This window comes from Arvicanthis niloticus, chromosome 2 (genome assembly GCF_011762505.2).
Source record: "Arvicanthis niloticus isolate mArvNil1 chromosome 2, mArvNil1.pat.X, whole genome shotgun sequence".
Taxonomy (NCBI): domain Eukaryota; kingdom Metazoa; phylum Chordata; class Mammalia; order Rodentia; family Muridae; genus Arvicanthis; species Arvicanthis niloticus.
The window spans coordinates 112,311,675-112,332,545 of record NC_047659.1 but is presented as its reverse complement, the minus strand read 5'-3'; the positions used below and the strand labels follow the sequence as shown (position 1 = coordinate 112,332,545).

The 20,871-nt window shown below is 38.3% G+C and overlaps 1 protein-coding gene across 12 annotated transcripts in view; it reads right to left on the bottom strand.

The window, feature by feature from the left end:
• Positions 1 to 20,871, bottom strand: part of Macrod2 (mono-ADP ribosylhydrolase 2) — a 1,857,339-nt gene that overhangs the window by 109,780 nt on the left and 1,726,688 nt on the right. For 6 of the 12 annotated variants that reach the window (XM_076929849.1, XM_076929852.1, XM_076929850.1 and 3 more), the window contains 2 exons: positions 19,405 to 19,515; positions 15,063 to 15,131 (listed from right to left, as the gene is read on the bottom strand). In XM_076929849.1, the coding sequence (XP_076785964.1) occupies positions 15,063 to 15,131; positions 19,405 to 19,515 (180 nt within the window). The remainder of the gene's footprint in view (positions 1 to 15,062; positions 15,132 to 19,404; positions 19,516 to 20,871) is intronic. The other 6 variants (XM_034494739.2, XM_076929851.1, XM_076929856.1 and 3 more) reach the window with 1 other exon arrangement.

Sequence of the window (20,871 nt, the reverse complement as noted above, 5' to 3'; positions counted from 1 at the left end):
TTATTTTCTTCACCCTAATCTCTTTTCAATCTATTCTTTAGCTGTCAAGTCAAATGTGGCTCTGTGTCACCCTACCCTACCCTACTCAAGCATTGGTTGCCTCATTAGTATTAGAGCAAAGACTATACCACCACTCAGCTCTGGAACATATCTGATATGCATTCATCAACTTTATGATCTTTCCTCTAGCTCCACAGGAAGGAAGAAGCACTTGGAAACTCAGAAACTCCCACAGGGCACTTGTAAGGTCCATATGTGTCACATGACTGAATCCTGGCTAATGGGAAAGGTGTAGGTACAACATGTTCTACTCTCAAGCCTACGTATAAAAACCTCCTTTCCCAGTGCTCAGTGGGTGTCTGCCAAGACTCAAGATAGTTTTGGAGATCGTTGGTTAAAAATCAAGAGCCTTAATTAATTTGAATCTCTGAATAACTTCTGGGAACATGTCCTTTCATTATGGATTTTTACTTGTATTAAACAAAGTATTCTTTTTCTGGATTTTGTGTTACAGCAGCTGACATTAACCAGCCCATATTCTACCTCAAAGAGTTACTGAAAAAAACTAAGATGTTGTTTGGAGGGACTTTTGACTTGTTATTCTCCAAGTCTGCCCAATAAGGATCTGTTTGTAAAACACTTAGGACACATTCATTTCATTCCTGCAGAAGAACTTCAAAATAAAGTTTTGAGTTAGCACAACAGCACAGTGTGACAGCAGAGATATTTTGAGGTTAAGGGAAAGTAATACAATTGTAATGTTTTAAACACTACCTTCATTTGTTTTTTTCCTGCAAACCTAGCAAAATGTTTGTGTGACAACACTCAAATATAGTTTCCTACAGAATGGTACCCTCTACTTAGGAAGAAGCTATTTTTTTTTCCTTTCAGAAATCATGTTATGTGCTCTGATAAGAAGATAGAATCTTCCTAGTTAGAACCACACTAAAAAAACTTAGTACATATGGTTACCATATGCACCACAAGCAGATGTCTGGATTTCTTTGTGCTTCATGAAATGGAGAGATTGTTGGAGAAGTATTCTACAGAGAGGAGAGAAAGGCCTTAGTGTGAATGGAAGAATTTATTTGTAAATTATGGTGATGCCATATAGAGAATAACATTGATGATTTTTGTTAGCTCCACCTTGGGGGATGCTCTGGAGAAGATCCCTGAAGGGGATTCTATCATGGACACAGAATGTTTAGAAGACTCAGGGTTGACGCAATAGCTCCAGCTGATACCTCTAGGTTGATCTACTGTTCCTCCTACTGACTCTGGTAAACATCTCTGTTAGATAATAACATTGTATATTCAACTTCTCTAGACAAGTATATACTAGAACTTCTGTTTGGAAGGAAGTTCCAGACAGCAGAAGGCAGAAGGCAGAAGTAGGAAAGTCAGGAAAAATCAGGACCTGGAGTGCAGAGTTATCTTCAGACCCTAAGAAACTAGCGTGAAGTCGAGGCTGACAGATGTATCTGTGTCTTTATGTGTCTAGAATGCAGACATGCTTAGAGAGGAGTAACTGATTCTGATTCACAGCATGTCAAGGAAGAGTGTGGTTGCCAAGGACAACATCCTTGGGTGTATAAGAGCTAAAGAGGTACAAGGAGCTTCCTGCTTCTAGACTTTTATTTTTATTTTTCTGAGAATGATAACAAGGCCTCAAAGCTTAAAATAACAAAACAAGATCTGTATATTATTTGCAGTGTGCATGTGTGTGTGTGTGTGGGGGGTACACACACACACACACACACACACACACACACACACACATAATCGCGTGCACTATATTCTGTTCCTTCCACCTAAGGAAAAACAAGCAGTTTGCTTTTCTGCTTCACTTTGGTCAGGAACAAATGAAACAGGAAGACAAATTTACTATTAAGTGCTGTCAATGAATATTAAGAAATTTTGTCTTTGTAATTGGTTTTAAAGTATTTCACTAAGGATTGATCTCAGAAAATAAACTTGAAGAATGATATTGACAGACTTAGAGAACCAGAGAGAAAAATAAAAGAAAAAGTCAGAAGAAGACACCAATGACACACAGGAGGAATTATCTTTGGGCTCATAATACAGTAACATTTGGTTACAATGCTCTATGATGTATTCAAAATCATTAGGAGAGCATTAAAGTGGCCAACAAATAGAGATGATTAATGGTAGAGGAATAAGGAAATGAAAGTGCTTGCTACAGGATTTGATTATTAGCATTATGTTTGTGTATTACATTATCATACAGCACCCCATAAATAAGTGCAAATAAATGTCACAATAAAACAGAGAGACCTGGGCTGGGGAGATGATACAATTGGTAGAGTATCTGCCTTGTAAGCACAAGGACTTGCATTTGCACCCCACGAATACATGTAAAAAAGCTGGGATGGTGCTCTCATGGTAGAAGGGAGAAAGGTACATCTCTAAAGCTTACTAGCCAGCCAACCTAGGCAAATTGATGACTTTCTGGTTTAGTAAGAAACCCTGCCTCAAAAAAAGGTGGAAAGTATTGGAGAAAGATACCTGACATCAACCTCATGTCTCTAGAAGCCCCCACACTGCACCCACACACACGCACACATGTCAGAAATGAAAGTCAAACACCTTTAGGAGACAGCAACACATTGGTGCTGTGCATGTCTATTATTGAGAGCTAGAAGCAGAAAAATCTCTTCCCGAAATTTCTGTGAATTGTTCCCCAGTTCCATTGAATGAGGATAAATTCGAGACCCCATTTTCAAAAGTAATTTTTACCTTAATTTGTATCATAATAGTATGACAACATGAAATAAAAACTTTAAGTTATGTTCTTTGATATTTATGGGTTGATTACCAATGATGTTTTGGGATGCTCAAAAATCATGTTCTACCATAAAAGTAATAAACAATAAATAAAATATTTAATGATTGGATTTAGTTAATTAACATAGCAAATGCAACATACATATTATTCTTTGAGCGTCCCAATTCATATTACATGGTAAGGGTTCTGAGAAGTGCAGTGCCATTGAAACTACTTAACTTTGTCATTTCCAAAGGTTTGAATTGACTCGTAAGCTCTCTTACTAAGGAACATCTACCAACATCTTCAAGGATGCTGTAAACTTTTAGGCATGAGGCTGCCTAAACAGGATCACTGCTATGTACCTTCTGAATTTAAAAATATATAAGCACATAAAGAATATATGTATGCACACATACATATGTATCTCTATCTCTATCTATCTATCTATCTATCTATCTATCTATCTATCTATCTATCTATCTATCTTTCCTGTTGTATGTCCAGTCAAAACATGATCTTATGTCTTGTGTGTCTCTTTATGAAATGTCAGGTTTTTAGCAGAGTTCTACCATATGTACCTACAAAAATCCACAACCTCAAAACTAACACTAGCACTTCCTCAAACACCCTTTAAGTATAGTCTTAATTTTTAATTCAAACACTAAAATGGTTGAATTTAATATGCACAATGTTTGAATTTAAGAGATACTATGTTTGAGAATCTCAGAGCTCTTTTGGAGGGTATTTCACAGAAAAACAGACTGATATCAGTTAGCAGATGTTCTGTATTTATCCAGGTTAGCTAAGAACACAGCCTTTCCTAGGACTGTTCTAAGGAGTTCTTCCAAGAATAATTTTCACACTAATTAACAAGAAAGTGATAAGTCAGATAAGATTAGACTCTAAGGATAGCAAAAAGTATACTTTAAGGAGTCAAGCATTTTTAATATGAGAGATATGATCTTAATTCATTGACAGAAGCACCATTATGTACTTTATTTTGTGGATAGATAAATCTTATATTCCTTAGTCCTAGTGTGGTCCTTTGTGCTCGCATTAATATTAATAATAGCACCGTATCATCTCAGCAGTGGTGATGTTCCTCAGCACCTGCAGGAGGATGATTTTGGGTTCCCAGGTAGGCATCACAATCTGTGAATGGCAAACTCCTTTATATTAAATAGTGCGGCATTTGCATGCAGTGTAAACACATCTTATCATTTACTTCAAATCCCATCTATGTACAGAGTTGCCATACTGTATTGCTTAGAAAAAAAATGGCATGGGAAAAATCTGTACATGTTCAGTATAGATGCAATTTTTTCCCCAAGTATTTTTTGATCCTTTGCTTGTTAAATCTGTGGCTGTTATATAAGTATTTTTATTTATATTCATACAAAAGAAAACTGAGGATTGAGTTAAGATAGTCACCAAGGTTACACAGATACTATGATCACAATCCCAAATAAATAGCAATCCCTATAGTCTGCAAGATTTTGTCCAAATAAATAGCAATCCCTATAGTCTGCAAGATTTTGTCTAAAGAATTTAAAACTGAGGTCACTAAATTAGAAAATAATCCCAAAGTTTTTTATATAAACTGAGATCCATTTGAACTTAAATTTAGAATGAAACCAGTGTGTTAGACAAAGACATTTTAGCTCTATATCCTTTGTATCATAGTGTAGGACGGATTTTGTTTCAACTATCATTCATCCCCTATGTCTTTAGAATATGATCCAAGAGAGTACATAGCTGAGTTAACTACTATATTATAACAACAATAATTAGTAGTGAAAATAATAGATGATAATAAATGTAGGGTTATTATATTGGTTTCCCATTGCCATTAAACAATCCTTGACTATTAATGAATGTTAAATAAACATACATTTGGCATAATAGCATATAATTATACACTTCCTCAAAGTTCAACTATTTTCAGTATATGTAACCAAAGTTTTTGAAAAGCGTGTTAGAAAAGCTTCACTATGAATTAAATCTAAAAAACTAGTCTCACCCATGGCAAGTAGTATGTATTAATTCGCCACTGAAAGGAATTTAGAGTCTGTGTTTTAAAATGAATGCTAGAACCTCCTAGAACACACTGTCAGTACACTATTGGTTTTTAACTCACACACCAATGTTTGAGTTCAATAAAGAATCATGTGTGATGAGGACTACTCTAAAGAATATTTCACAGGCAAACAGACATACATAAATGAACAGATGCTCTGTATTTAGCTAGGAATACCAACTCTCCTAAGAACTGTGGTGCAAAGCTGTAGAGCTTGCCTAGTATACAAGTGCTATGACACAGGTGGAGTCTCAGTACCATAAAGACGAGGAGAGCAAAAGGAGAAAATGTTTATTTTGTTTGTGGTCATATAATTATGTGATATACACATGTACTGAAATGCTGTGACCCATAACTACTTGTAATTAATATGTGTTAACTAAGATCAAAAACTTTAAACATGTCTACTTTATTCTCCTTTAGGGTAAAACAGCACCTGAGTCTAAAAACAGAGATGTGTCTGCCTTGGAATTACCTTTCACATTTCTGTACCCTAACAAGATTCCTTGGAGAGGAGTCTGGGTGCCTCCCACCAAGACCAAACACTGACCTGGCTAATGCTACTTAACACAAGTTAAACCTGTCTATATTCTTGTCTGCCTTAAGCAAATCTTGGGCTGAGAAGCATAAAGTGGGTCCTGTAAACTTGAGTAGAATGGCTGATAGGCTTCAAGGGATCCGACTTAGGCACCAATAAGACTAATTATATGAGGCAGGCCCTCTACTCTGTGGATGAACTCTTGTTCTTAGTGAGAAATGAGTTGACTTCCAGGTATGTTTAACTAGGAGCCTCCTGGTGTCCTACATGCTGTGCCTCTTGTTAAGATCTCTTTCAAGTCCTACAACCTCTTAAGTTAACCACTCAAATAAAGGGGAGTGAAGACTGTAAATAAATACAATAAACTAGTCTCTTCTCTCTCCAGTTAAATATTAAAAGTGACCACAGACTGCAAAGACAAAGTTCTGAACCATGTGTGGAAAAAGCAGGCAGGTAAAAATTTCCATCACTTCAGAACTAATGGCCTAACCTCCTCCTCCTCTTCCTCTTCCTCTTCCTCCTCCTCCTCCTCTTCCTCCTCCTCCTCCTCCTCCTCCTCCTCCTCCTCCTCCTCCTCCTCCTTCTCCTCCTCCTCCTTCTTCTTTTTAAAATGCATGTTATTTCATGGCAATATTCACAGTAAAGACATCATAGGCCCTTTACTATTCTTCACTGTAATCTGACCAATGTGAATGGAAATATTTGATGCCTCTAACTTCAAAGCTTGGTAGTTATAAAATATTAAGAATCATTTTGTTTTACCCTTTAATTTCTTTTTTGAGAATTTCATATAACTATGTGATACATTTTGTGATACGTTAAATGATACATTATTTGATTTCTCTCTCATCTCAGACTCTCTTATTTCCCCTCTATCTTCCATGAACTATAACTCTTCCCAAGAAGCCACTCTCCTGTCATGTCTTTTTACATTGTTGTTTGTGACAGACTGGCTTTAACCAGGGCTACACATATGGGTCCTGTGTATGGTACAGCACTTGATGGTCAGCACTGAAAGTGTGAGGGTCTCCTCAGAGAATGGCTCTCCATGATAGCTTTATCACACACACACACACACACACACACACACACACACACACACACACACACACTCCTCAAAGCAGATGTAGATTCCTTGTCTGGTATTGCTTCTTATGGAAATTTGATGGTCAAGCCTTGCCACTTGAAATTGTCATTTTTTTCACCTCTATTTGTAAAGTTAATAGGAAGTATCTCTTCTGATGTATGGTTCTCAATTAAAGTCTCTAAGAAACTCTTGGAATTTTATCAATAGAATTGTACAATCATTTTCTTTGGTTAAATTAAATAAGTATTGATGACTGACTTTGTTCTGTGTGTGGCTTTGTAGAGAGCATCTAAAGAATGAGGTATGAAGCCTACTCTTATTGCTATTTATATCCAGGTAGGTAAGCCATGCCACACATAACTAACATTGACAGAGCAATGTGGATTTTGAAGTTCAGTAAGTAAACACACAGGAATCAGGGTAGTTTAGCATTGAATGATGAGGGAAGAAGCAGAGGAAGGAAAACATGTGCAATGATAATTACTATCATTGAAATGTTTACTCAATCTACAGTGGAAGAAAGGAGGAAGAAGGAAAGAAGAGAAGGAAAGGGTGGGATAGCAATGACCTAAGAACTGGCTGTGGGCTTTACAACGTATTCAGGGTTTTAACAGAATGTTGAACAAGTCAAACATAGCCTTCTGCCTATGATGCACTGGGGAAGTAACAGGAAGTAAATGGTACACCTATAGGCATAAGAAGACTGAATATGACACAAAAGGACTGGGCTATCTGCCTATCGAGGAGCATATCTGAATGATGTATGTCATCATAACCTTGACACCATGTTAGTATTGAGGTCTTAATGAGCTAGCTATCTGAAACTACTGTTTCTCCCTGCTGCCTTATTTCAGTGCTCTGAGAACTTTGCTCTAGGAATTGTGTTCCCGGGTTGCCCTTCCTGTCCCCTCTTGCTCCATCAAGAAGGAAGGCCCCTCCTGGCTCCCAATGCTGGGTTTGAGAGATTGAGTAGCAGATAAAATTTGGATTCAGACAGGTTTGATTTTCAAATTCTGACTCTACTCTTTTGTGTCACTGAACTGGTTTTTCTTTTGAATGTCCTGGATCTGTTACCTGCAAAGTTGAGATAATAATACTAATGTTTTAAAAACAGCAGTGACATGTTGCTTTATACCCATTCAGTTGGAAAAGGTTAGAAAGAACAAAGCAGCAATTGCTGCTGGTTTCTTGCAGCCTTTGGAGGCAGCCTTTTGGCAATGTCTATTAAAACACATACTCCGTAAAGCACTGTTCACATTCTTGGAATCTTTCCCATACAAATAAAAGTACCAGCATATGACAATCTATGGGCAAGAGCAGCCATTGCAACATTGTTTGTATGGCAATAAAATGGAAAGAAAGTGCTTGCTCATCATAGAAGAATCGCTGAATAAATTATGATACAGCTGAACTATGAGCAATGATTTGAGCTTTAATGTGGATGAATTAGATCTACAGAGAGAGACTGAGAGCGATTTCCATGAAGGTTTGCTGCTCATAACAAAGTGAGATTCAGAAATACATGGAGAATATGATACAATGTTTATAAATGAGCAAACATTTATTTAATGATAGTTAAAATGTCTTAGTTTCCAGATGAGTGAAATGCTAGTATTATAGTATTATATAACACAGATGCTACTATCATTTTTATTTAATATATGCTGATGCTGAAATATAGAGAGACTAAATAGCATGCCATTGATCACACTGTTTAATCAAGATACAGATGAACTTTAGACCTGAAAAACTGAAAACCAAGATTAAATGGTTAGGTTTTTCTTTGTACTTTACACTGAAAATAATTGGAAGGTGAGAATTAAAATCATATTGTATATGTAATATAATATAGTTGTTGATATAACATTGTGTGTTTGTAATATTCAGAGATACATGAAAGAATGGTCCCCAATGCAAATGTTAATTATCTCAGGGTCAAAGGATTATTTTTTATATTATTCATTGTCTTTACATCATTTCAATTTGTTACCAAGAACATACATTTAAAAAATAACTGCATAAGTTATTGAAAAAAACAAAACATTAGAACTTTTTTATTTATTAGCATTTTTTTGCAGAAATAATTATAATATATATAAGACATAAGGAATGTTTCTGGCCTGTTCAAAATGTAACACAGAACCAAGGAGCAATTAAAGTGGAGATTAGGTGAGTATAGGGGGCTTATTTATTAGGAAATAAAGGTAAGTGAAGTTAAAAGATCAAAAATCCGAGTGGGATTTCAAATCCCCTCTTATGTTTAAATGGTAATTTCAAACAGATATGTATTGTAGAATATCCTAAGAAATAAAACTTAATATATGTATGTGGCTGCTGAGAAAAAAAAAATCTCAGGTTTATTTATCAGCATTTTACAAATGCTAATTTTTCAGAATTCACATTGTAGGTCATATTTTCTCTTCTTCTTTTCCTTATTTATATAATAGTCATGTCTTTCCTTTAAAAATAAGACAATACATACAAGCAATGAAAAAATTTTAACTGTTTCCCTAGTGAATCAGCACAGGATCAGAAATTTATGATGAAGAACTGATCATATACACTACACACACACACACACACACACACACCATTTAAAATGCGTGAGACACACACTTCTGTTATTTACAATGAAGAAAACTGTAAATAACTGAATAATTCAATGTTAGGGCTCTGACAGTGTAAGTGGTGAGACACCAGATGACAGAATGTCATACCTCCAATAAAAGCCATGCCTCTGAGCAGATTTAAAGTCATGAGAGAATATTCATGGTCTGCAGTTAAGTGAAGCAACAGAAGAGACTTAAAAAATGTTTGCAATTTAATCCTTGAAGGGGAAATCATTATCTACTTGTAGTTTTCATACTTTTCCATAGGAACAAAGTTCTAAGTGTTTAAAACAATGTTCTAAAATGAATGTGTGCTATTTCTATAAACAAAGACGAATGCTGCAAGCTCATTTAGGTATCGCCTGTGTGGGTCACATCAACACAGTGTTCCCCCTTCTCCCCTTGTCTGAGACTCCCTATTGAGAAATGAGGGACATAAACTGCGGACAGATATAAAGCAGTGGTTGAAGCTAGAGGAGTGTTGTTTGCCCCAGTTTTTTCCCCTTCACCGAAGGACCAGAGGGCCTTATCCATGCAGACCTGGAGGAAGGTACAGATTTGCTGCTGCTATGATGGGTATCAGGATGAAGCCCTCAAAAGGGAATGGTGGATAATACGGGCAGGAAAAGGACTGAGAAAGTTTGTATTAAGGTGGAGATGAATGCAATTTCCTAGGTGGCACAATGTTTTATTTCTCTGCAGCTATTTAGGTAAGGAATAGAGACATAGAGCAATTATGGCTGGCCACTCTACCTTGATAATGACACCACCAACGATCACCTCTTACACTCAACTTCCTCATATATGACCTCATCTTTCCTCTTTGGCTCTGTTACCGTAGCTGATCTCCCTCCAGCTAGCTTGCTTGCTTTCTTTCTTTCTTTCTTTCTTTCTTTCTTTCTTTCTTTCTTTCTTTCTTTCTTTCTTCCTTTCTTCCTTCCTTCCTTCCTTCCTTCCTTCCTTCCTTTCTTTCTTTCTTTCTTTCTTTCTTTCTTTTTTCTTTTTTTCCTCCCTCCAGTCATTTTGACCTCCACAAGGTCTGAAACTAGATTAAGGATTTAGAGATCCTTTCTCAGGTGACATCCTACCTCATAAATGCCAAACAGCATTGGCGTGACTTTCATGGAGTTCCAAAGGGACACAGCTTGGGTATGCACCTGGGTATTAATTGATTTTGATTTTAATATTAATGAGACTATGATTTGGTCTAGTTGACCTTCAAATTCAAATTAGGCACTGATTAAATAATAAGGCAGGTGAATCTGGATGTGTTTGCACAGCCTTTCCCCCACCCGCTCCCCAGGAAGGTGTCTTGGCAGTGGGTGATGATGATGATATATGAAAAACATGGCGACAGCCAAAAGAGAGAGTGCTCGCGACCTAAGGAGACAACTATACATTTAACAATAACATCAGCTCTTCAGAAGTTTCAGCCAGAGCACTCTCTATTCCTGCATTTACTCCTGTGTTTTATGGGCTTCGATCTGATTGCTTACATGTTTGCTAACTCAAATCGAATTTGTTTTTCAAAATTCAAAGTATAAAATCTGTTAAAAAAGAAAATCCATGACAGTAAAGGGAGAATTTCTCAATAGATAAGTTCAGGTCCAATTTTGCAAATAATCTCAGAGTGCCTATCAAATGCCATGGATATTTCCCCCGGGGCCAGCTTTACCTTGAAGCTAATTTCATCTCAGTCCTGGCTCTCAAACCTACCCTGTGTGGATGAGTCATTCAGTAGCTCATTAGCATATCCCTCCTCCTTGTACCTCAGCCTCTCAGCTCAAGTCCCGCCCACTCGACAGCCTTAAGAACTCACTGTGAACAGCTGTCTTCCTCGGTGTAGGGACTACAGACTACTGTGATCTTTAAGCAGACAGTTTTGCCTCGTCACAGTAATTACACAGTCCATATTTACGTGGGGTAAGTGGGCAAGAGCACCCAGACTTGGTTCCCAGTGGGACGTACGTCTACAGCATTCTAAGAGATCACTAGTGAAGACTGCTCAGGTTCTAACACTTCTCAAATTCTTTTCAAATTTGGTAAAAACAACAACAACAACAACAAAACCCCCATTTTGTTCCAGGAATAAAGACAGCCACCTTATTTTGCTTGCTTGTTTTCAACTCCTACATTCTAAAAGATGCTAATTTCCAGTGTAGACTAGAATATTAACAAATATAAACCAAGCCAACTGACAAGCAAAGCTGTAAACACCATGGGTATCATCCTGGAGCCAGGGCCTGGCCATTCCAGACCAGGGGCCATTCAGGGCTCCTTTAGGACCTCTGATCAGCAGAAAATATTCTGCCACTTACAGTGGAGAGTGTCATAAGCATTTCTATAAGTGATCTTGTGACTGTGGAGCTCTGAAATAGCCTTGGTGTCACAGAGGACAGATATTTCTGCATGAAAGCTAATAACAGAGAAGGTTTGAAATGAATCCTGAACACTTATGACTTCCTTTTAACCTCAACTTGATCTCAATCTTGGATGATTTCAATGGAAAATTCTTTTTCTTAATTCTAAACTGTGCATCTGTCAATCTTGATGACAACTTGGCAAGCACCAGAGACTGAGTCTGAATGGATAATCCATAAAAAAAAAAAAACAAAAACAAAAAAACAGTGCCCTTATATGAATGCTATTTAAGGAGATAAAGGCAAAATCTTCATCCTATATATTTTACTGTTAATTTAAACCAGATTACATACTATCATAGATCACAAAACTTGTTTTCCAAATAAAAAAGTTAATGGAAATTAACAATTTAATTCCTGTAAAATCTGTTAAATCTTCACATTCAGTCTCATACATTTGTGATACATGACAATTCTTTGATGGAGTTAGCACCATTAAAAGTCTTATTTTAAGAAAAAAAATTCCTAAAAGTATTCTGAAAAATAATTGATCCTTGCATGAGCAATTAACGGTGTGAGATCCTAAAAGCATCAAGAATATCACAAGCAGCGTGTTTTATGAAGGTGTGATGTCTCCTGGCTAAACAACTCAACAGCAAGAAATCTCAGCTGGAAGCATTCAAATTAGATTGTTCCTCCTTCTTACTTTTTACACTTTGTCGTTCAAACTCATGATGCTTTTACATTTGTATGATAAACTTAATGATTGAGACAGTCCTTTTGGGTTTTCTGCTTTTCTTTTTTCTTAAAATAAGTATCATCTTCTATCTTTTCTCTTACACAATCAGTCTATTTCTCTGTAAAATGACTAAGTTTCTCAAGAAACCTCTCAGGAATTCTGACATGAATTACATTTTTAGATATGTCAAGTATTTTTGAAATAAGAGATATCTGAACATATGCCTATATAGGATGAAGGAAAGTGTCCTTTGAAAATTGACAATAAACAAAAAAGGGGACCATTCAAGATAAGAGCAGTATCCTGGACACTGTTGGTTCAGTTAGATCTCTTTTGGGAAGAAACAGTTATTTTCCCAGGGACCTGTACATGCCATCCATTTATGGTTTCTACAATTATCCCAATCAAAAGGAACGGTTTTATTCAAGACTGTACACATCCCTCCCCAGGATAGCCAGCAACCAGAATCTATGGCAGGATCCTCTTGACCATTATGGTTCGTCTTCATAATGTCATCTGGGATTAATCCCTCTGACAGTTCACTGGAGCTTCCCCTCAGCCATTTCTGTTTTCTTCTGTTTTCTATTAAAGGAGTTGACGTCTAAGAGCTCTCTCTCCCTCTGATAAACAAGTCACCTCCTAATAATGTATCTTGGTTTGTCTTCTGGAAAGTCTGATCTATATGAGGGCCAGAGAAACAGCAAGAAAACTGACGTGTGTTGTGATATTTTGTGAGGTAGATATTATCTACTGAGCATGTATGTATGTGCATGTATGTGTGCACATGTCTGTGTATCTGTGTGATATGTATGTGCACAGGTGTCTAGAGGAGACAAGAGGATGTCACCGAGCATTCTCCTCTATCATTCTCTGGATTATTTTCATGAGACAGGGTCTCTCAATTAATCTGGAGCTCACATGGTAGGAAGCAAGTCTAGTGATCTGTTCTCAATCTCAGCCTTGCGATTACAGGTATGTCTATAGATAAATAGATAGATAGATAGATAGATAGATAGATAGACAGATCATTGGGACTTAGGGGGCTTTTGTTTTGTTTTTCACTGTTTTCTAGTTCTTGAGATAGACTTTCATCTATCCCAGACTGGCCTCACATTTGAAGTATAGCTGATGCTGGTCTTGAACTTTTAATCTTCTTGCCTCAGACTCCTGAGTACTATGGTTACAGGCATGAGCCACAACCACTGACTTAGGTGCTTGGAACCTGAACTCAGTTCTTCATGCTTGTTGGGAGCCGACTTTTAGCAGAAAGCAGCTAGAAAGCAGCTATCAGCTTTGCAGCCATCTGGAGCCATATACCCTGACATGAGACTTGTTTTTCAACAGCCTACAACAGCTGAAGCACATTCTAATATCCCACATATCTTGTTTTGCTGTTTAGTGCCCCCAGCTGCAAGGCGCATGTGGTAGCCATGCCTGCAAGGCATGCAGTTCACGTGCTGTCCACGTGCTCTCCATGCCATACATACCTGTAAGGCGCAAGTGGTATACACGCCTGTAAGGCTTATGTCATACCCACACCTGCAAGGCACATGGTATCCATGTGCAAAAGTGTATAAATACCCTAGATTTCCTTTCAATAAAGGAGACTTGAGACTTGATCAGAACCTCTGTCTAGTCTCCATTCTTTGCGTCTCTTCCCCTTCTTCCCCCCACTCTCTCTCTTGCTAGACTGGGACCTGCAGAACAGAGCAGGTGTTACACATGCTTCTACAGAAAGTGCTTTGATCCACTGTTACATGCTCCCAGCTGGAGATCAGCATTACTTTTTTCCTCATTGCAGAAGGAAAAACAGAAGTACAAAGAAGTTCACCATGTATTTCCATGCTATCATTTGTTCACTTCTTGATGTATCTGTCAAAGGTTAGCTAAGTAACTGGTAGCAAAACTAGGATTAAGTCCCAAGCATACAACCCAATTATTTATACTCTTACCAGCTGCCCTCAACTACATTTCTTAAAACAAAGGCTCACCAGGCAATGGGACATAGTATTATATATGCCATTGAGTATTCCAAGACTATTTTGATTTCCTCCACAGACTCAAGGAATAGCAAGTCTTCCTGGTGGTGTGTGCCTGTTTTCACATCAGATTAGATGGAAGAAATGGGTTCAAAGTACATACTTAAGTTCCAAGTAGATGGTATGGTTTACAAGACACCCGTTTGTTCAAATATAATAGTCTAGTCTGGCAGTCACATGAGGTTTTAGTAGCTCCTAATGGCAGATTTCAAATATTATTTCTGATGGGAAGAGTTACCCACCAATCAGGAGGGAGAAGAGAAAATGACCTATTTTCTTTTCCTTTAATATTTTCGAAAGCACTTGTATCTCTGTTTTGTGGCACTTATCTCAACACCAGTCAAATTTTCTCCTAACAATTATTAGTTTCTTCTTGATTTACGTGGGTCAGGAGTACTTTCTCTTTGTGATAATCCATAGAAATGTGGTCCTGCTTCCGGTCGATTTTTATGGATGCTTTTCAAACATTTCTCCCTTGAGCTATGATGGGGCTCTGGTAGGTAGTCCTCAATGCCATGCTTTCAAACTTATGCCTATGAATAGTTACAAACAACAGAATCGACAAATTCTTGAGTTTCAGATAAACATTTTTTTTCTCAAGCCACACTTTCTCTCTGCCTGCTCTTATTTTTACATTGAATATTATTTTTAGAGGAACAAATGTAAATGTATATATAAATTTTGAAGAGGCTCGATACGGCGTGGTGCCAAGTGGGTGGGATCCTTGTGTTCAAAATAGAGGCTTTCGCTGCATCAGTTTCTCATAAAAACAAACCCCACACAGTTAATTTTTAAGGACCGTGAAGTTTAGGTTTGGACTCTTACCTTCATCTTTATGGACTTCAGCCTTGTCTTCAGAAGCAGGGCTGGGCACAGGGGTGGTGTTGACACCATCTATAAAACAGAAAGAAGTCCCCAGGCTTAGTACCTTCAGGCTGTGGCTTTTCCTTCCCTACAGCTCTCTCACCACTGGCCTATGAAGGTATCAGTGTCCTTCACAAGCCAAATGGTCTTACAGGGGCAGAGGGATCTAATGCATTTTTTAAAAAATAACTAATGAAGAATAAATCTTCACATAAGACAAAGGCCAATGAACTACAAAATGTATTCTGAGGAAGACGTTTGTTGGCTGTAGCATACCAACTCCAGTAGCATTTGCTTCCTCCACAAGTCTCAAAGAATGGAATACTGTTTTTGATTTGTGATGTGTGGTAACATATACCCATGCAAGTTTTTACAAAGTGCCTCGATGTGTGTGATGTTTATAGTTTGCTTAGCTCAGCACTTCTATGGATTGCCAATTCACTCAGCTGGCCAGCTGGACAGTGCTTCGATGGCTGTCAGCACTGTAGTCCAGGAGAAAGGGACCACTCAAAGTAAGTCACCCAGAGATATGCAGGAATATCATGTCACCTGGTTATAGAACGGAGACCAAGGACAGGGAGGACTCTGTCCACCTCACACTACCAATTAAGGCCACTCAGAGCTAATCTCTCTTACTGGTCTCATCAGAACCTTGGGGATTTGATTCATGTTTGGCCTCCAAAGTGCTAGATAGTTAGCTACAAGCATTAAAACTGTAAAATTAGGATGCAGGAACATATTAAAATCATGTGACAACTGGTAAAATAACATATATATTTTTCTTATAGTTACTCAGTCACAGACTTAAAGATAAAATACACAACTCAAGGACATTTTCTTACTTTCTAGCACATCATTTGTCCATTACATAAGGTTGTTACTTTCAGGTTATATTTCTATTGAAACACAGAATAACACCCGTGGAAGGTAGATGAGGGGGTGAGGTGGGTCACTTTCTTTCATTAGACATCAACTGCCTTTGACTTAAACAAAAGGCACCAACTGTTAACCTTCCCTTAAGTCACAGCACATTCCAATTTTCATCTCCCTTTAGAGCAAAACTGTCTAAAGAAAGTTATTGTCGTGGTCTTCCTAACTCTCTCCTCTAAGGGGCTGGCCTCCTTCCTTTGCCCATCAAGTTCAAGGCAGCCCCAACAGGTCTTGAACTTGTTGTCTTCCTGCCTCAGCCTCCCTCTCAAGTAGCATCATTTTCAACTTCTGTCCTTCCTGTCCATCTGACTTGACTTCTCAGTAGCATTTCCCAGCCCCATCCCCGTTTTTTAACAACATATCACTGTAGCAGCTGCCTTTGCCTTTCTTGAAAGGAATGTAGATGTCATGATGTCCCTGCTCCTTTGCCTTTGACAGTTACATATTCTTATCACGGACTCTACTTTTAGTCCCAGGTTTTAAATATCCCTTATATCACAATGTCCCCTAAACCTGGTCTGTAGTGTTCACATCTCCCAATATGAACATCTTTATCTAAGGTTACATCCCTTATAGCTTTCTGCACATATTTTCAAATTTATTGATGCAAAAACTAAACAATTAACTTTTCCAACAAAATGTCTTCCACAGAGCAGTTAAGTGGTACTGTTGCCCCCGCCCCCCAGACTGAAGCTAGGCTCCTATGACTTATATGAGATTCCTCTTTCCCCCTGTGCCCCACTCAACCTTTTAGCTTGTGTACCCTGTTGCTTCTGACTTCTAGAATGTACCATATTTCAGTCTTTTGGTCTCTTTTTCCAGAATCCTGTCATGGTGCCTGTAGACATGGTTCTAACTCCACCTTTTTGACCCATTTTTACTCCCTGGTAAAATGAGTTCATTAACACATAGATCATTTATCCCAATGGTTAAAATGTTCCAATAAACTCTCTCTGTAGTAAAGTCAAAGCATGTGCTGTAGCCACCATCTGGGCCTATGATTACCCACTGTGCTCCAGTCATACCCCTTCCCCCCCAGCCCCATCCTGAAGTCAAGTTATTCTCTGTCCCCTCTGTCTAGAATGGGTTTTCACCATATTAGCATTCAGAGCCCACCTCAAACATCACTTCCCCAGTGAGTCCTCCTCAGAGTTGCCCTCTGAGGGCTGCCTCAAGTTCACCTGTTTGCTCTGCAAGCTACTTGATCTCTCTGATAATTGCATCCTTTTGGTTTGTTTATTGTTGGTATTCTCTCATCAGACCATAAGCTTCAAGGAACTATGGATATTGTTTTTTAGAATTAAATGCAATGTTTGCAGTGCACACTCAGTACTGGGGAGGCAGTCAACCTTCAAGATATATATATGTATATGTATATGTATATGTATATGTATATGTATATGTATATGTATATGTATATGTATATGTATATATTATTGATTTCTTGGTAAATACTATATGCAATTGTATTTGATTTGATGGTGACAGCTGTCAGAACCTGTAAATAAATTATGCTACTTTGAGACTGCATTTTTCCATTATGTGGAAGAGACCTGCAGAGTTATGCAATCAACATTGGCACTGGAAACTATGTTTCATGAAAGCAAGATATTTTATTTTGGAAACTAACAGCAGGTCAAGGGGCTTTAACAACCAAAACCACGTCTTTGGTTGTTCTGTTGCCTAATCAGAGGAGCCTATTAAAGGACAAAATGAACAGATCAGCATTGTCCACAATTCTAAATGGACCCTGCTGATAGTCTCCATCAGTCTGCAGGCTGTCTTGGATGAGCTAGAAGAGCCACTGAGAAAGACAGTTGAGATGCTGCAATGAATGCCTAGGAGAGAGCCATATTGAGTGGTAATGCTCTCATATTCAATAGGTAAAGAAGGCTTACACTCTTCCACTCTGACCTCTCAGAAGGTGGTCACAAAACCAAAAAGAAACCACCAGAACCTAACTGATTTAGGAGGAAAGAATGAATGAATAAAACATAGGCACTGATGTGTGTGTACACGTGTGTGCATGTGTGTGCATGCATGTGTGTATGTGTGTGTGAATGTGCACATGTGTATGTGTGTGCATGTGTGTGCGAGTGTGCATGCATGTGCACACATATCTGCATCATGCATGTATGTGTGTGTACAGTGATAGAAGAAAACCAATGTTAATAAGACAGCTTGGAACAGAACACTGAATGAATAAAACTTCAACAGTCAGACCAGGTTCTCAGCAGTCAACAGTTGGCTTACTAATACCTGTCATCCCTAATCAGTCCCACCTTCAACACAGTGCAACGGTGTGTGGGTAGTGGGTAGGGACTGTCAGACAAGAACAATTTATAGTACCAAAAATTTGTTCTGTTCAAAAGAAAGGAGCAGTTGACCCAACAACAGGTACGCAAGGTCTTTCCCGGCTTCAATGCGTCCTCTGATCAGCCTCCTTCACTCCTTCTTCTCAGTTAATAATAAAAGCTCTCTTTCCTCAAAGCAGTCCTAAGAGTATTGTAAAAGTTTCCTGTAGAAAATGTACCACATTGCCTGGTTTAATCAGCATATGGACTAGGATGTGGTGGGCACAAAAGTCAGAGCTCACTCTTTTAAAAAACACGCTCCCCGAACAGGGCTCAATAGAGAAAGGAAAATAACTTGGAGATTGAAGGGAAAGGAGATACTTTTATTTTGGCAGTAAGGCTGGAGCCCCTATGACTGTGACTCTTATTCTCTTAAAGGACAGCATTCCCAAGGACAGAAATGGGGCAGGGGGTAGGTGATAACTCAAAAATTATTTCAATCCAATTTGAACTGTAATGGCTATTATTTTAAAATGCTAAATTTATAATCTACAGTGAAGAATCTATAACATAATATAATCAATAGGTACAGTGACTTCTCTTAATAGAGGTGATGTCAGAAAGGATTTTTATCTTATAGCTGTTGGGAGTGAGATGCTGTTCCGGTTATCTGGCATCATCCACCACATGTGAAGATAGCCAGACACATAGCTTTTCAAAATCAAATGCAAGAGAGTTAAAACACCTCAGTTAGTATGGAGAGAAAGCCTTTTCTTCATGCAGTTCTAATTTCATTTTTTCTTCCTCTAACTCAGTCTGCTTATTTTGATCTGATCTACGTTATCCAAGCTCTGATACTGTGCTTCCGATCTTGATCCACAGTTCTTAGTGCATTACTAGGCAATCTGTTACTACAAGAAGGAGATGGAATCGGTAATAAGAGTCTACTGTTTTTTTATGGGAGCACAGTCAACTTAAGAGTGAATGGAACTGGGGAGAGGAAGGAACATGGGGTTAATCAGGTTTTGAAAAGGCATAAGCATTCTCAGACAATAACAGTGAGTAAAGTTGTTGTTCACCTCTGTGGATGAGGCCTAGGAGACTCCTCAAAAGAAACCTGAGCCCACCTGCTTCTTGGCTCTGCCCCTCCATTTCTTCTGCAGTTTGCTTTTCCTCTGGACCACTTTCATCTTTCAAGAAAACCACAGGGGGAGAAAAAAAAATTGAGTCAATTTATGAAATATCTCTTTATGGCTAATGTGCGACACTGAAATTAATTGCAAGCAATGTACCATGACTCCCCAAAAGCACAGCAGAGAGATGAATCAGAGGCATGAAATAGAAGAGGCCCCCCCCCACATAAATTGGTGCATTTGTACTCGTCTCTTCTCCCAGGATTTGCTAGAGGTAAGAACAACATTGAAGTAAATAATATTCACTCTGCTGCTGGAAGCATTTCTCCCTTTGCCGGCCATTTCCAAAGATGCCAAACACGTTTTACTTCCAATCTTCTTTTCGGCTTTGAATGAAGTAACAGTCTCAGTGTAAGGAGCTTGGCTGATTTTCTCTGCCTTTTATGTTTTTGTTAGATATGTGCTTTGAAAATTTTTATTTTCATTTATCTTGTATATGGTGATCTAACACATCAATGCGTGGTTTTTTTTTTTTTTTGTCCTGAATTCATTATGCTGATCGGTTGTATAACTCTGAAAAAAAAAAATAACTAAATGGGTGACTGCAACAGAACCTGGCTACCTGCAACTAACTGATTTTTGTCTTAAAATTTGTGAATTCATGGGCAGAGAAAAATATAATCCCAAGGGCAAGTAAAGGTCCGCTTTTGTAATTAATTTTGGGGAGACCTCCAAAACACTTTTGTGAAAAGGGAAATATAGATTATTATCTTATCTAAAGACACAGGAATGGAATATAAAAATGTAGTCATATACAGAAAACTGAAAACAAGAAGTTAGCAATATGAAGTACAATGACCATAAGGCCTTCTGTGCAGGAGCAGCAGCTAACTCCCTTCTGTGTGAACACGATATGTCGTCACTTGTTTGACCAAGGGGACAAGGTAGAAATGATGTCTTGAGCCTTCTAAGCTGCCTCAGAATGACAGTTTCTGTTTTCTCATCTAGGAAATGCAGCCATAACTGCAATGCAGTTCAGACTCGACTCCCCTGGACAGAGAGGGCCATGGAATCAACCTCTGAGGAAACAAGACCCCTGAGGGAGGCAGTGTGGCATCTTCTAGTCTATCTCAGCTACCTGTCAAATGCAGAATGGCCCACCTTAGCCAATGTCACAGAGAAGATTGCTGAGCCCTCTCCATCCCTGGCCCATAAGGAGGCCCATAAGTCACCAACACTTAGGATCTTACTGTGTTTTCAGTGCCACCACTTGGTACTGTTCATTCTTTTCCGGTTAAGTTTGATTTGAGCTTTGAGACAGGGTTTTACTTTCTGCCCAGTCTGCTTGTAGTTCTCATGTTTGTATCTCCTGAATGCTGGGAAGGTGGGCATGTGTGTTTTACTACCAGTTTC